The sequence below is a fragment of the Tursiops truncatus genome, chromosome 21 (genome assembly GCF_011762595.2).
Source record: "Tursiops truncatus isolate mTurTru1 chromosome 21, mTurTru1.mat.Y, whole genome shotgun sequence".
Classification (NCBI taxonomy): domain Eukaryota; kingdom Metazoa; phylum Chordata; class Mammalia; order Artiodactyla; family Delphinidae; genus Tursiops; species Tursiops truncatus.
This window is the reverse complement of record NC_047054.1, coordinates 29,958,621-29,970,970: the sequence shown is the minus strand read 5'-3', so window position 1 is coordinate 29,970,970 and position 12,350 is coordinate 29,958,621. Positions and strand designations below refer to the sequence as shown.

Sequence of the window (12,350 nt, the reverse complement as noted above, 5' to 3'; positions counted from 1 at the left end):
AACAATACCATATAGTATATTTGAAAGTTGATAAGAGAGGAGATCTCAGAAGTGCACATGACAGAAAAGAACTGTCATTTACTCTTCAGTTCTGATGTGAAGAACGGTGCTTCTTTACTCTCCTATTTCAACTGCTACAATCCCTGTGACCGAGCTTCCCCCCACGTGGATGTGGATTTCCTTTGCCATTTGGGCATATGGTTGCTTGCATTCGTTTTTTTGCCTTCCTTGAAAAGAAAGTCCACCAGAACCTTGGCTGGTATGCGAGAAAGTCGTTCTCCAGAGGGGTGCACATCAGGGTCGGTTAGATCATTTCAATTAGTTACCATCCAACCCTGAGGTAGCTCCCCTATACTCAGAAGGTGACAAGCAAGCATTACAGTAGAAGTCAAGTCCGTTAGAACGCAGCTTGTAATTACATGTTACTGAGTACACCATGAGTCAAATCATGGTCACTGAAATGTAACTGCATGTTCTTGAAATAGTTCAGCCTTGAGGTCTAGGGGCTGATTTATTTCTGGTTTCTCCAATTTAAGCCCTTGTATCATGACCGTGGAACTACCACCCAGTTCAGAGTAGATGGGCAACATGATGAGGTACAAAGAACTGGGGACTATGAATCCTCTGAAATTGTAGGTAAAATGATGCCTACATTTTTTATTGTTCAAAGTTGTAAAGTATCTAGAAATATAAGGATTATGAGCAGAAATGTTGGGAAGACAATGATATGAAGTGGTGGTCTTCAAACTTTTCTTTACCAACACCCCCTAAAAAATGCTAGAAAACTACATATCTCTGCAAACATTTTTAAATTGACATGTGTAACTTTTAATCACAGGTTTGAGTGGTTCAAAGGATGTATTCTGTTAGCATGGTATATTTTAAAATAAAACTGTCATATAGCTTTTTTTTTTTTTTTTTGGCCGTGCTGCAGGGCTTGTGGGAACCGGCAGTGAAAGTGTGGAGTCCTAACCAGTGGTCCACCAGGGAATTCCCATAACACTCTTTTAAAATGTATCCAACAGAATCTAATACCACAGTAACTTGACACTTACCATCATTCCTTTTTCAAAATGAACAAGCAGTTCTTTAACAGTCAGAAATGTTAAATCCTTTCCTTTCTTCCTGGAACTCTACATTCATTCCACTTCTTCTAAACAAGTGTATCCAAATGTCATATTTTTATGACATCTTTTATTATTTGAACATCTCTTATTGATTACCCCCTCACACTTTCTGAAGCAAAAATGCCTATGTAAATAGATTTCCAATTTAAAATTTTAAAACTATCCCATGACCTTCAGGCTCCGAGTGTTAAAACATTTTTTGGAAACTAAGTCATCATTACAATTATTTGTAACAAGGTAAATATATATGTTATTGATCACTAAACATAGAGCAGTAAAATGTTATTGGAAATTATTCCCTTAATACATAAATATATGTACTTTTATATATTTACATACATATGTAATTAGTTTAAATATCCATTAATTAATATTACTTAGGGAAGAATGAGCTGGTTTAGCACCAGTATTATCCCTCTTACTCTTTTTTTTTTTTTTTTTAAACACATGGAAAAAGAGTAAGGAAAAGAAGTGTCTAAGGCCTCATGGGAACTAAGTAACAGCAACAGAACCGGAAGTCATGTAAAGACAGCCACAGCCACATACCTGGGCTATATGGCAATCACAATGTAATTTGAGAACTGGAAGATTTCTATTCCTCAAGGTCCAATTCTAGCTTTAGAGACCCATCTATTTCTCATTTTTATGAACGTAGGCACTGAGAAACCTTGTTCACATGAACAAATTGGTGAGGCTGTTATGACAGTGCTTAGGGCTGATGAGAAGGAAGGAAAATTGGGACATACTTCTGGGCTCACGGCTTCAGAGCGGGGTCTGGAATGACTCAATGAACACAAAGCCCGTGTGAAGATTTCTAGCGAGTCCACCTTTGTCAGGGAGCTAAAAATCTGTTTTTCAGCAGAGCCGAATTTGGCAGTGTCATTCAATTTTTTGAACTCCTTCGAGCTATAGGTCAGACATCACGTCAAAAATTACTCTATGGGGGAGGTTGGAGGGCAGGGAGCATATGGGAACATTCTGTACTTTCTGCTCAATTCTGCTGTGAACCTAAAACTGTTCTAAAAAATAAAGCCTATTTTTTAAAAAACTGTTGTAATGATCTATCAGTGGTCAACTCAATTAGGCTTTTTTCCTCCAAGTTTTATGGAAAGCCATCAATTGGAAGCCACCTACCTTGTGAAATGATTTGTACCTCAGTTACAAAAGGCTTTTGCTTTCTCAGCAAAAACACAGATATTTCTAATCATCCCTTGTCTTGGCCCTGGAGGTTCTTACAACTAAGGGCAATGCATTTCTTTCCTTTTTTAGAAGAGAGAGAGGGCCGGTGTGAAAGGGCAGGCGGGAGCAGAGAAGACGGGCATGAAACCCCACTCTCTCTCCATCTCAGGCAGATGGAGAAACTGATTCTCTAAAACTGTGTGCCCCGTGGGTGCCCATCCTTTAAACATCACCTGAGGGTGGCGATTTAAGAGCTACCTCAAATACGCAGAATTATAAGGTCAGATTTTTAATAATGAATTCGCTGTTTATCTGAAATTCAAATTTAACTGGGAGTCCAGTATCTACAGTCTATCTGGCAACCCTTTCTAATCCTCATCATTCTTTTTAAGAGATGAGAAAAACTGAGACCTGGACAGAACAAAGTACTGGACCAAGGGACTTTTATTCCTCCGTCTACCTGATTCTCAAATGTAATTACTGTTTTCTCACCTCTCATCATGGGGCCCATCTTTATCTGTCCTCCTACAGTGTTCCCATCCTTCTCACCCAAAGCAAAAACAACAACAATAACAAAATATGATGGTATTCCTGAAAGGGCCAAGTTTTGGAGGAAACCAGGGCCAGGAATTGGTTTGAGAGAAGCAGAGAGAGCGTGTGGGTACAGTGTGGGCAAAGCATCTCTGCCCTGTCGCCTTGAAAACAGCGGCTAAAAAAAAGGAGAGGGAACAGCAGCTGCTGCAATCAGGGCAGACACCAAATTTATATAAAATGTGTGAATAGTCCCCTTTGCAGGCTAGCCCGTGGATACATAAGAGAAAATATTATTCAAGTCCAGCCGCATATCGGATCACCTTTGCCGCCATCCTGAGCTGCTTCTTAGGAAAGACACCAAGCAGGCCTTTTGTTTTCTCTTTCCCCTTCTGTTCTGTTTACTACCAGTGCCCTCTCTCGCACTCCCAAACACCAAAAGTCATTTGAATTTCAAGCCTTTTTTTGGCCTCCCTGTGGGTGTGGGAGGACCTCCCTTGAGAATTGTTCAGGATCTAGTCGGCTACATCCGTAATTTGACAGAATCTCTGTCGTACCCCACCACCACCTCCCGTTCTTTTTTTTTTTTTTTTTTTTTTACTCGGTACGCGGGCCTCTCACCGTTGTGGCCTCTCCCGTTGAGGAGCACAGGCTCCGGACACGCAGGCCCAGCGGCCACGGCTCACGGGCCCAGCCACTCCACGGCATGTGGGATCCTCCCGGACCAGGGCACGAACCCGCGTCCCCTGCATCGGCAGGCGGACTCTAAACCACTGCGCCACCAGGGAAGCCCCCCACCTCCCGTTCTTAATGCATGGGACATTCGGATGCCTCCACCCCCAAACTTCCTCTACCTCATCCTTAGTGAGAAGAGCCCCCCAGGAATGCCCAGCCTCCACTTACCCACCCAGGTTTGGGAAGAGCAAAGCTCTTGGCCAAGGGACCCAGCTCGGCCAGCCAAGTGCTACCAAGGACAAGGTGACAGTGACAAGGAGGAAGGCTAGACCTGAGCCCCTCGGTTCAGGAGACCCAAGGCAAGTTCCTGTTTCAGAGACAGCTTTACAAACTGATCAAGTTCAGAGAGGGGTGTGTGTACTTGCCTCTCCCCAAATCACCCACATGACCCCCTTGATCTTCCCCCGGGGGACAGCTGGTCTGCTTTTCTAAAGAACCTCTCTAGACCTAACCCTGTCCCTCCCTGCCCCTCCGTCCTCATGGCCGTTCCTTAGCTGGTGTCTCAATACTCTGGTACATTTTTGTTCTTGACAAGAAAAAGGAAAGGGAAAAAAAATGAGGAAGAGAAAAAGGATGGCACATCGGAGTTTTTTGTGGTTTTGGACAGTTTTAGTGCAAGGTTTTCGGGACTTGATTTCCCCTGGTCCTTTCCATGCTGAAGACGGCGCTCAGTAACACTGCTGGTTACCAGTGGGACGTGTATTCTCCTTCTGATCCAACACAAGATGCTCTCCCTAGATTTGGAGGTGGGAGGGAGGAGATGGCACGGGTGATGTCCAAGGATGAAGAGCCCGTTTCAGACGGGATCTTCTGTGATAAGCAGAGCCCCTGCCTTCAGTTCTGCAGATGGACACTGAGCCCAGCAGGGGCACCAGAGTGGGGGGCTCACCTCTCCTGTGGAAAGAGACGGGGTGGGAGCGGGAGGGACTGAGGAAGAAAGAAATAAAAAGAAGGAAGGAAGGAAGAAAAAGAAGGAGAGGGGGAGAGAGAGGGAGGATAAATTTGTATATTCCTCTATTTTGACAGCTTCCTTATATTAAAATGGGTATAGAGACACAGACATAGAGGAAAAATGTATGGATACCAAGGGGGAAAGGGGTGAGGTGGGATGAATTGGGAGATGGGGATTGACGTATATACACTACTGATACTATGTATAAAATAGATAACTAATGAGGACCTACTGTATAGCACAGGGAACTCTACTCGGTGCTCTGTGGTGACCTAAATGGAAAGGAATTCCAAAAAAGAGGGAATATATGTATATGTGTAGCTGACTCACTTTGCTGTACGGTAGAAACTAACACAATATTGTAAAGCAACTATACTCCAATAAAAATTTAAGAAAAGAAACGTATCAATAAAAAATTCTTAAAAACAGTAAATAATTAAAAATTATTTTTAATTTTAAAAATAGGTATAATAATGTCTAACATACAATGTTATTATAAGGAATAAATAAAATAAAAATGCCCGGTAGTACAGAGCCTGACATACAGTAGATGCTAAATTAATTTTGTTGAGCATGAAGGGCACTTACACTTATGTTGTGTTTGCTTATCTGTTTGTCTTATCCCCCAGACTCTGAATGTCTTACTCATTTCCATAACCCCTGTACCTATGACAATGCCTGCAATATAGTAGACACTCAATACATATTTTTGAATTAATTCATCAGTTAATTAATACCCTGTCCCACCCTCATCTGGCCCCATTTTCCTTCCTGGTCAAGAGCTCTTTGCCCTCTCTCACTATGCTCCCTGGACCAAGGTTCTGGAACTCAAACTCTGAACAAAATTTGTTGGACCTGCAATGGATGAAATGCCAGTACTCTACTTCCCAGAAATACCAAAGAGTTTTCCCAGCAAGCACAAGGAAGGCAAGAGATTAGGAAGGGCAGACTGTGGATTGTTGGTATTTCTAAGTCCATTGCAGAACCGTGATGTGTTTAAATTAAAACCAGAGTCCAAGGTACTACTTATATTCGAAGTATTTTAAAAAGCAGAGGACATCAGCCTCCCCAACGCAGTCAAGGAGGGAGGAACAGCGTTCTAGAAGAGAGAAAGACAGAGGAGGGATTGAGGAAGGAAGAAAAAGAAGGAAAGAAGGAGAGAAGGGAGGAGGGAGGGAGGGAGGAAGGGAAGGAGAGAAACAGAGGAAAGAAAGAAAGCTGGAACAGTGAATTTTCAAATAGGCGTGTGGAAATCTGAGTCAAGCATGGTCTACTGAACACATAATTTTATCTCTGCTGCTTTGCAAACCTCCACTAAAATGGCAGTAAGGGAGGAGAGGAGCATACATGCTCAAGGACAAAGAATGTGAAAACAGCCACAACCAACAATAAATGTTAAACCTTAGAAACACAAAAGCTATGATCAGTGGAAACTAACCTACCTACTATATCAGAAAAACCTAGACCTGTGCAAATTAGAAGCAGCAAGAAACCAGCTGTTCGGCATCTCCAAGCCCCAGACAGGCTGGGGGATTCAAGGACCAGGAGCCTCTGAAAGGAGTGGGGAGGGAGGTATGGTTTGGGTGGGGCTGGAAACAGGAAGATGGGTTGAAACCTTGCGTGAGGAGGAAGAAGACTGAGGTTGAACAAGGAGGGCTCAGGGCTTAGGGTCCAGGCTCCACCAAGGACAGAAATAAGACAGTGGAGTGACAGCCCGCATAATGAACAGAATGCCACCACTCACCCCCCATCTCCCTTGCCCAATTTGGCTGGAAAAATGCTGAAGAAGGCTTATACCTCCCCAATTCTCACTCCCAACCCTAGGCAGGAACGTGGGGTATAATCTCATTGGAAAACATTGCAGCTCAAGGGACAAAGGCTACAGAATCAGGTATTTGTCTCCTGGTACAATGGCTTTGGTGCACCCACCTGTCTTCAGGCTGCTCACTTATGCTCAACATTTTCAAATAGATGTTAGTGCCTCGCTCATAACTGTGAACCACCACCAAGAACCATTGAATAGGGACTTCCCTGGCAGTCCAGTGGTTAGGACTCTGAGCTCTCATGGCTGAAGCCCTGGGTTTGATCCCTGGTTGGGGAACTAAAATCCCACAAGCTGCATGGCGCGGCCAAAAAAAAAAAGAAACATCGAATATTTGAGGGAATCCTCCAACATAAAAGGTAGACTAAAACAAATGGGGGGAGTAGGGGGAACTTTGAAGAAACAGAGGCAATGCAGGGAGAGAAAAAAATACTATAATATTGAGATTAAAAAGATACTGTGTTTATTTTTTAAATGATAATACCTTTTAAAAAAATATCAGGATGCCCTTTAAAGAGGGAGAGAGAGAGCATACAGAAAACAAGAAAGACGTCATGGAGGTTAGAAATATGATAGAAAAAAATTCAATAGGAGGGTTGAAAGATAAAGTTGAGGGACTCTACCAGAAAGTAAAACAGAAAGACAAAAAGGTGGAAAGTATGAAAGATGAAAAACATTGATATAAGTTCAGGAGTCTCAATACCTGCTAAGTAACAGTTACAAAAAGAGAAAACAGAGAAACTAAATCAAGATAGAATCCTGGAACTGACATACATCAGTTTCCCAATTAAAAGGGCCAACGAGTGTCCAACACAGTGAATGAACACAAACCCTCACAAACCTCTCACATTACTGTGAGACTTCAGAACTTCAGGGATAAAGAGAAGATCCCTAAAGCTTCTGGAAACAGGTCACACTCAGAGAAGTCAAGGAGTCAGAATGGCATCAGCCTTCTGAACAGCAGGACAAAAGGATCAAGACCTTCAAAAGGCCTCAAGAGGGAAAAACGGTTTCTAACCTAGACTTCTGTACCCCAAAAAAAGTGTAAAACAAACATGTGGACAGAATAAAGATATTTTTCAGGCATCCATTGTCTCAAAAAATTCACTTCCCTTTCCCCCATTCCCAAAAAGCTACTGGAAGATGCATTCCTCCCAAACAAAGGGAGAGACAAACTAAGATCCCTGGAAAATAGGCCTAACACAGGAGAGAGGTGGAGGGAATTCCCAGGATGAAGATGAAGGGAAGTTTCAGAATCACAGCTGTGCATCAGACCTACAAAAAAGCAGTCCATATCTGAGCTGGAGGTCAGAGAAATTCAGGATTGTGGAATCTCAGAGACATTCAAAAGAAAAAAATAAGAAATTGGAAGATCACCTGATGCGTTTGGATGTATTAGGAAGAATTGTATAGTTCTTATACATTATATTCTAATACATTACATTATATTCAATACATTCTAATACATTATATTCTAATTTATAAAATTAAGAATTTTATAACTCTTAAATTATAAGTTTATAATTCATAAAGTTAGAAGATGAATTAAAGACACATAAAAAACCAATTAAACAACAATAACAACAAAGAGGCAGTTATTAATTCCAGGAAAAACAAAAAGTTATATAGGAAAGAAAAGGTAATCACCATGTGCTACATGGCTCCTCTCTGAACAATGTTTACATAAATATTTAATACTAATGTAAACATGGAACATTGATTTGATAAACTTGTTATGTGGGACTTCCCTGGTGGCACAGTGGTTAAGAATCCTCCTGCCAACGCAGGGGGCACGGGTTTGAGCCCTGGTCCGGGAAGATCCCACATGCCGGGGAACAATTAAGCCCGTGCACCACAACTACTGAGCCTGTGCTCTAGAGTCCGTGAGCCACAACTACTGAAGCCTGCGCGCCTAGAGCCTGTGCTCCGCAACAAAAGAAGCCACCGCAGTGAGAAGCCTGCACGCCACAACGAAGAGTAGCCCCCGCTCGCCGCAACTAGAGAAAGCCCGCGTGCAGCAACGAAGACACAGCGCAGCCAAAAATAAATAAATAATAAATAAATAATTTTTTAAAATCGTTATGTAACTGGAAGGGAGAGTAGTAAAGGAGCTAAAATCTCATATTTCATAGTAAGATGTCCATAGAAGGAAAAATCAAGAACTAGCAGCGTAAGCATGATATATGAAACTAAGAAGGTAAAGCTGAAAGGGACCGCCTCTCAGGTAAGGGTGGCAGTTGAAGAAAGGAGCTATTTTTTTGTGATAAGCCTTGTAGCACTATTTGATATTTTTAAAACCTGTGTGCATCTGCTGCAGCATATGATCGTTTGAAAGTTGACAAACCAGGCAATCTGAGTTCTGGTCCTATTCTCCCCTCCTCTGCTATAGGATTTCAGTTTCTCAGACATCAAATGAGGAGCTGGTGCATAAACCAGAAGAGGGGCGGTAATCAGAGCCCTCGGGAGGGGTTTCCCCGAACACGCTTCTCGTCCCCTGAGCTCCTGGCACTTGATGTTTATCCCTTTTCCACAATAATTATGTTTATTCAACCTCTAAAGTCAACTGGAGGAGACTTGGGGGCATCCTAATGGAGGTTGGGCAAGTTTTTATTACATTTTCTTTTACATAGGACGATGACAAGAGGCACAGCAAGGGTAGTATTGGGAAGCTGGTCTCCACCACGTGTTCAGTAACATCCCACCCTGCGCTCTGACAGTCCTTGTATCCTAAACTTGATCAAATATTTTGGGCCTTTCCCCCCAAACCGGTTGAAAGCTTTCCTATGGTTAGGGACCATAACTTATGTGTTTTTTGTTTGTTTTCTTGGCTGGGGTGTTTGGTTTGGAGTGTTTTGTTTGTTTGTTTTTTTCCATTCCCCACAGAGCATGATAGTGGCTTGATAACCAACTGCTGAGTAGGACAGGAGTCTCGTCCTGTCTTGGTGAGGGGTCCTGCAGTGCATGTGTTCATAAGGGGAACGGATTTATTTTAAGAGAGAACACAAAGAGCAGGATGACAGTGGGGAATTTTGGTCACAGGACCCGATTCTCTGCACCACCCCCGTTTCTATTTTTTGCTGGTCGTTTTGTCCTGTTCCTGACATCACTGTGTTAGGAACCAGAAAGCACCAAGACCTCAGCTATCCTGTGCCCCTGCTGTCCTGGGTGACCTTGAGAAACTCAGATATAATAGTTTAGCTTCATTTTCTCCCCGGTAAGATACAGGGTTGGACCAGCTGACTGCCATGGGCCCTTCTCGTGCTAAGATTGCAGATGTCACAACTGTTTACGAGTAAGTGGGCACACTTGCCGGGGTTGCTGGGGCCCTGTGCCGCCCTCGGAGGAGAGAGCTGCGTTGCTCAATATGGAAGGAAGGAGGAATAATAGTCACACCAGGTGGCAGAGGGCCGAGCTGGGCGACAGATGTGAAAAGGGAAGTAAAATAAAGCACGAGTCAACTGCAGGTGGAATAATTCATGAGGAAAAGAGCACCTCCGCCCACATCACTTCAGGTGACTTTGGTAAGAGGAGCCGTTGGTCTGCAGCCTGTGTCCGTGGCGAACCTCAGTAATTCTAGAAAACAGTAACGATACAATTCCCATCAAAGCCACTGATTTGGAAGAGGATCGCTGGTAACTAGGTGGGGCAAAAAGCCAATGAGCATCTGGTGCGAGGGTTGGGAGGGCTTGAGGGGAGAGCTGGGAAGCAGATTATATTATAATTACCAGTCATGGGGGACTGGCTCCCGTGCTCAGCGGCCCAGTGCACTTGTTCACGTATCTCAGCTTTGGAGAATGCCCCTCCCTACACCCCGGCTCTCTTGAGAATGACCTTTCTCCCGCCCAACTCTGGTTCCAGAGGGGAGTCTCCGTGTTCTCCCTGGTACCGTCACTTGGTCACCAATGGATCCCTGCTTTAATTTGAGCCCATCACCCTGTCCCACCTACATGGCTTAGTTGATTGGTCCAGGGGTGGGTCTGTGACCCACGTCTGTCCACGTCCAGGGCCAAGGACCTAAAGGGACCACTTTGATGCAAGCAAGGTGGGTCTCTCAAAGGTGGCTGAGGCGATCAGAATGGCCATAGATGCTTTAGGTCCATTGAGACAAGTTCTAGACAGTGGGCATGCAGTCCAACAATTTGTACCAGCGTCCCTGGCCCCTGGCTGCCCTTGTTTCTGCTCCTAAGGCTTCCACGGGTGTACAGGTTTACTTGGACCTCTGCCTCATCTTTCTTCTCTTGCGTATCAGCCTGCGCATTTTCTTCTTCCTCCACTTGGCTCTCATGGCTCGGAGGTTTCTCAGAAGATGGCGCTAAGGCCGAGAGAGCCTAGAGCTGAATTTAAACATCCAGGTCCTCTTGGGTGTGTCGAAGCTGGGTGTGAGATTACTTATGGCTGGTGAAGAAAGTTGCTCTGAGAAAGTGAAGCCCCCAGGTTAGGAAAAAACAGAATATTAAGAGTTGCAGGGGCTGGATTTCCCCTGGTGGCTCAGGGGTTAAGAATCCACCTGCCCTTTTTGTCCGACACCTTAGCGAGGCGCAGTGGTAGCAGTTGCTCTCCCGGCTTTGCTAGGCCGCCCAAGGACAACAAGAAGAAGAAAGATGCTGGAAAGTCAGCCAACAAAGACAAAGACCCAGTGAACAAATCTGGGGGCAAGGCCAAAAAGAAGAAGTGGTCCAAAGGCAAAGTTCGGGACAAGCTCAATAACCTAGTCTTGTTGGACAAAGCAACATATGACAAACTCTGTAAAGAAGTTCCCAACTATAAGCTTATAAGTCCAGCTGTCGTCTCTGAGAGACTGAGGATTCGTGGTTCCCTGGCCAGGGCAGCCCTGCAGGAGCTCCTTAGTAAAGGACTTATTAAACTGGTTTCAAAGCACAGAGCTCAAGTAATGTATACCAGAAATACCAAGGGTGGAGATGCTCCAGCTGCTAGTGAAGATGCATGAACAGGTCCCACCAACTGTATATTTTGAAAAATAAAACTTTATTAAATCAAAAAAAAAAAAAGAAGAATCCGCCTGCCAATGCAGGGGACACAGGTTTGAGCCCTGGTCCGGGAAGATCCCACATGCCGGGGAGCAATTAAGCCTGTGCGCCACAACTACTAAGCCTATGCGCCACAACTACTGAGCCTGTGCTCTAGAGCCCACGAGCCACAACTACTGAAGCCAGGGCACCTAGAGCCTGTGCTCCGCAACAAGAGAAGCCACCGCAATGAGAAACCTGTGCGCTGCATTGAAGACCCAACGCAGCCAAAAATAAATAAATTAAATAAATAAATATTTTAAAAAAGAAAAGAAAACATGTATGGGGTGCTGTCTTTGGGGTGGGCCCTATTCTAGGTGCTTGGGAAAAGAGTCCCAGGCTCCCGGCGCTCGTATGAGCAAGGAAACCTATGAGTAAGTGACAGGCAGAGGAAGTGGCATGGGAGGAGTGGCGAGCAGTGGGGATCCGAGGTGGTGAGGGAAGGGTTCCCCCAGGAGGTGACAGCAGAGCAGAGACCTGCAGAAGTGAAGGAGTGAGCCATTCAAGGATGGAGAGGAGGGATCCAGGCCACGGCAACATAGGTCAAAGGCCCCGTGTGGCGCCGAGTTCCGCTTGTTCAAGGAACAGCAAGAAGGCCCCTGCTGCAGGAGCGAGTGTATCCCCCATACAAGGGGAATGTCTAGGAGATGAGGTCAGAGACATGCGCGGGGCCACATTACATGGAAAGCTGGTAGCGTTCACATCTGACATGATGAGCAGGCTGCTCCTGGGGCAATGCATTGACTGAAGAGTTTGGGTCTTTTGCCTGTTTTATTTTTTTGTAACCATATTCAAAGGTAGCCTTGGGTCCCATGGTGGCCAGTCACCTCTCCCACCTGTGCCCCCAGCCGCCCATTGCCCCTCCCCACAATCATCTTTGACAGCTTCTCGTGTGTCTTTCCAGAGATATTCTGTGCACCTGTAAGAACATTCTAATACATTTTTAACCTCCTGTTTTACACAAATATTAACATATT

General features: G+C 44.5%; 1 protein-coding gene across 1 annotated transcript; it reads left to right on the top strand.

Annotated features, from left to right (window-relative positions):
- The first annotated feature begins 8,522 nt into the window (after window positions 1-8,522).
- On the top strand, window positions 8,523-11,331 carry LOC141277530 (small ribosomal subunit protein eS25-like). The gene is made up of 3 exons (XM_073798745.1): window positions 8,523-8,570; window positions 10,534-10,640; window positions 10,919-11,331. The coding sequence occupies exons 1-3, from the start codon at window positions 8,523-8,525 to the stop codon at window positions 11,292-11,294; spliced, it is 531 nt and encodes a 176-aa protein (XP_073654846.1). The 3' UTR covers window positions 11,295-11,331.
- Window positions 11,332-12,350: the final 1,019 nt, after the last annotated feature.

What these genes read in the sequence shown, in the direction of transcription:
- LOC141277530 (XM_073798745.1), top strand. Translation starts at nt 8,523, where the DNA reads ATGATATATGAAACTAAGAAGGTAAAGCTGAAAGGGACCGCCTCTCAG. An exon ending in TGAAAGGGACCGCCTCTCAG is followed by an intron (nt 8,571 to 10,533) that starts GTAAGGGTGGCA and finishes TCTGCTCCTAAG; the next exon opens with GCTTCCACGGGTGTACAGGT. An exon ending in TTGGCTCTCATGGCTCGGAG is followed by an intron (nt 10,641 to 10,918) that starts GTTTCTCAGAAG and finishes CGGCTTTGCTAG; the next exon opens with GCCGCCCAAGGACAACAAGA.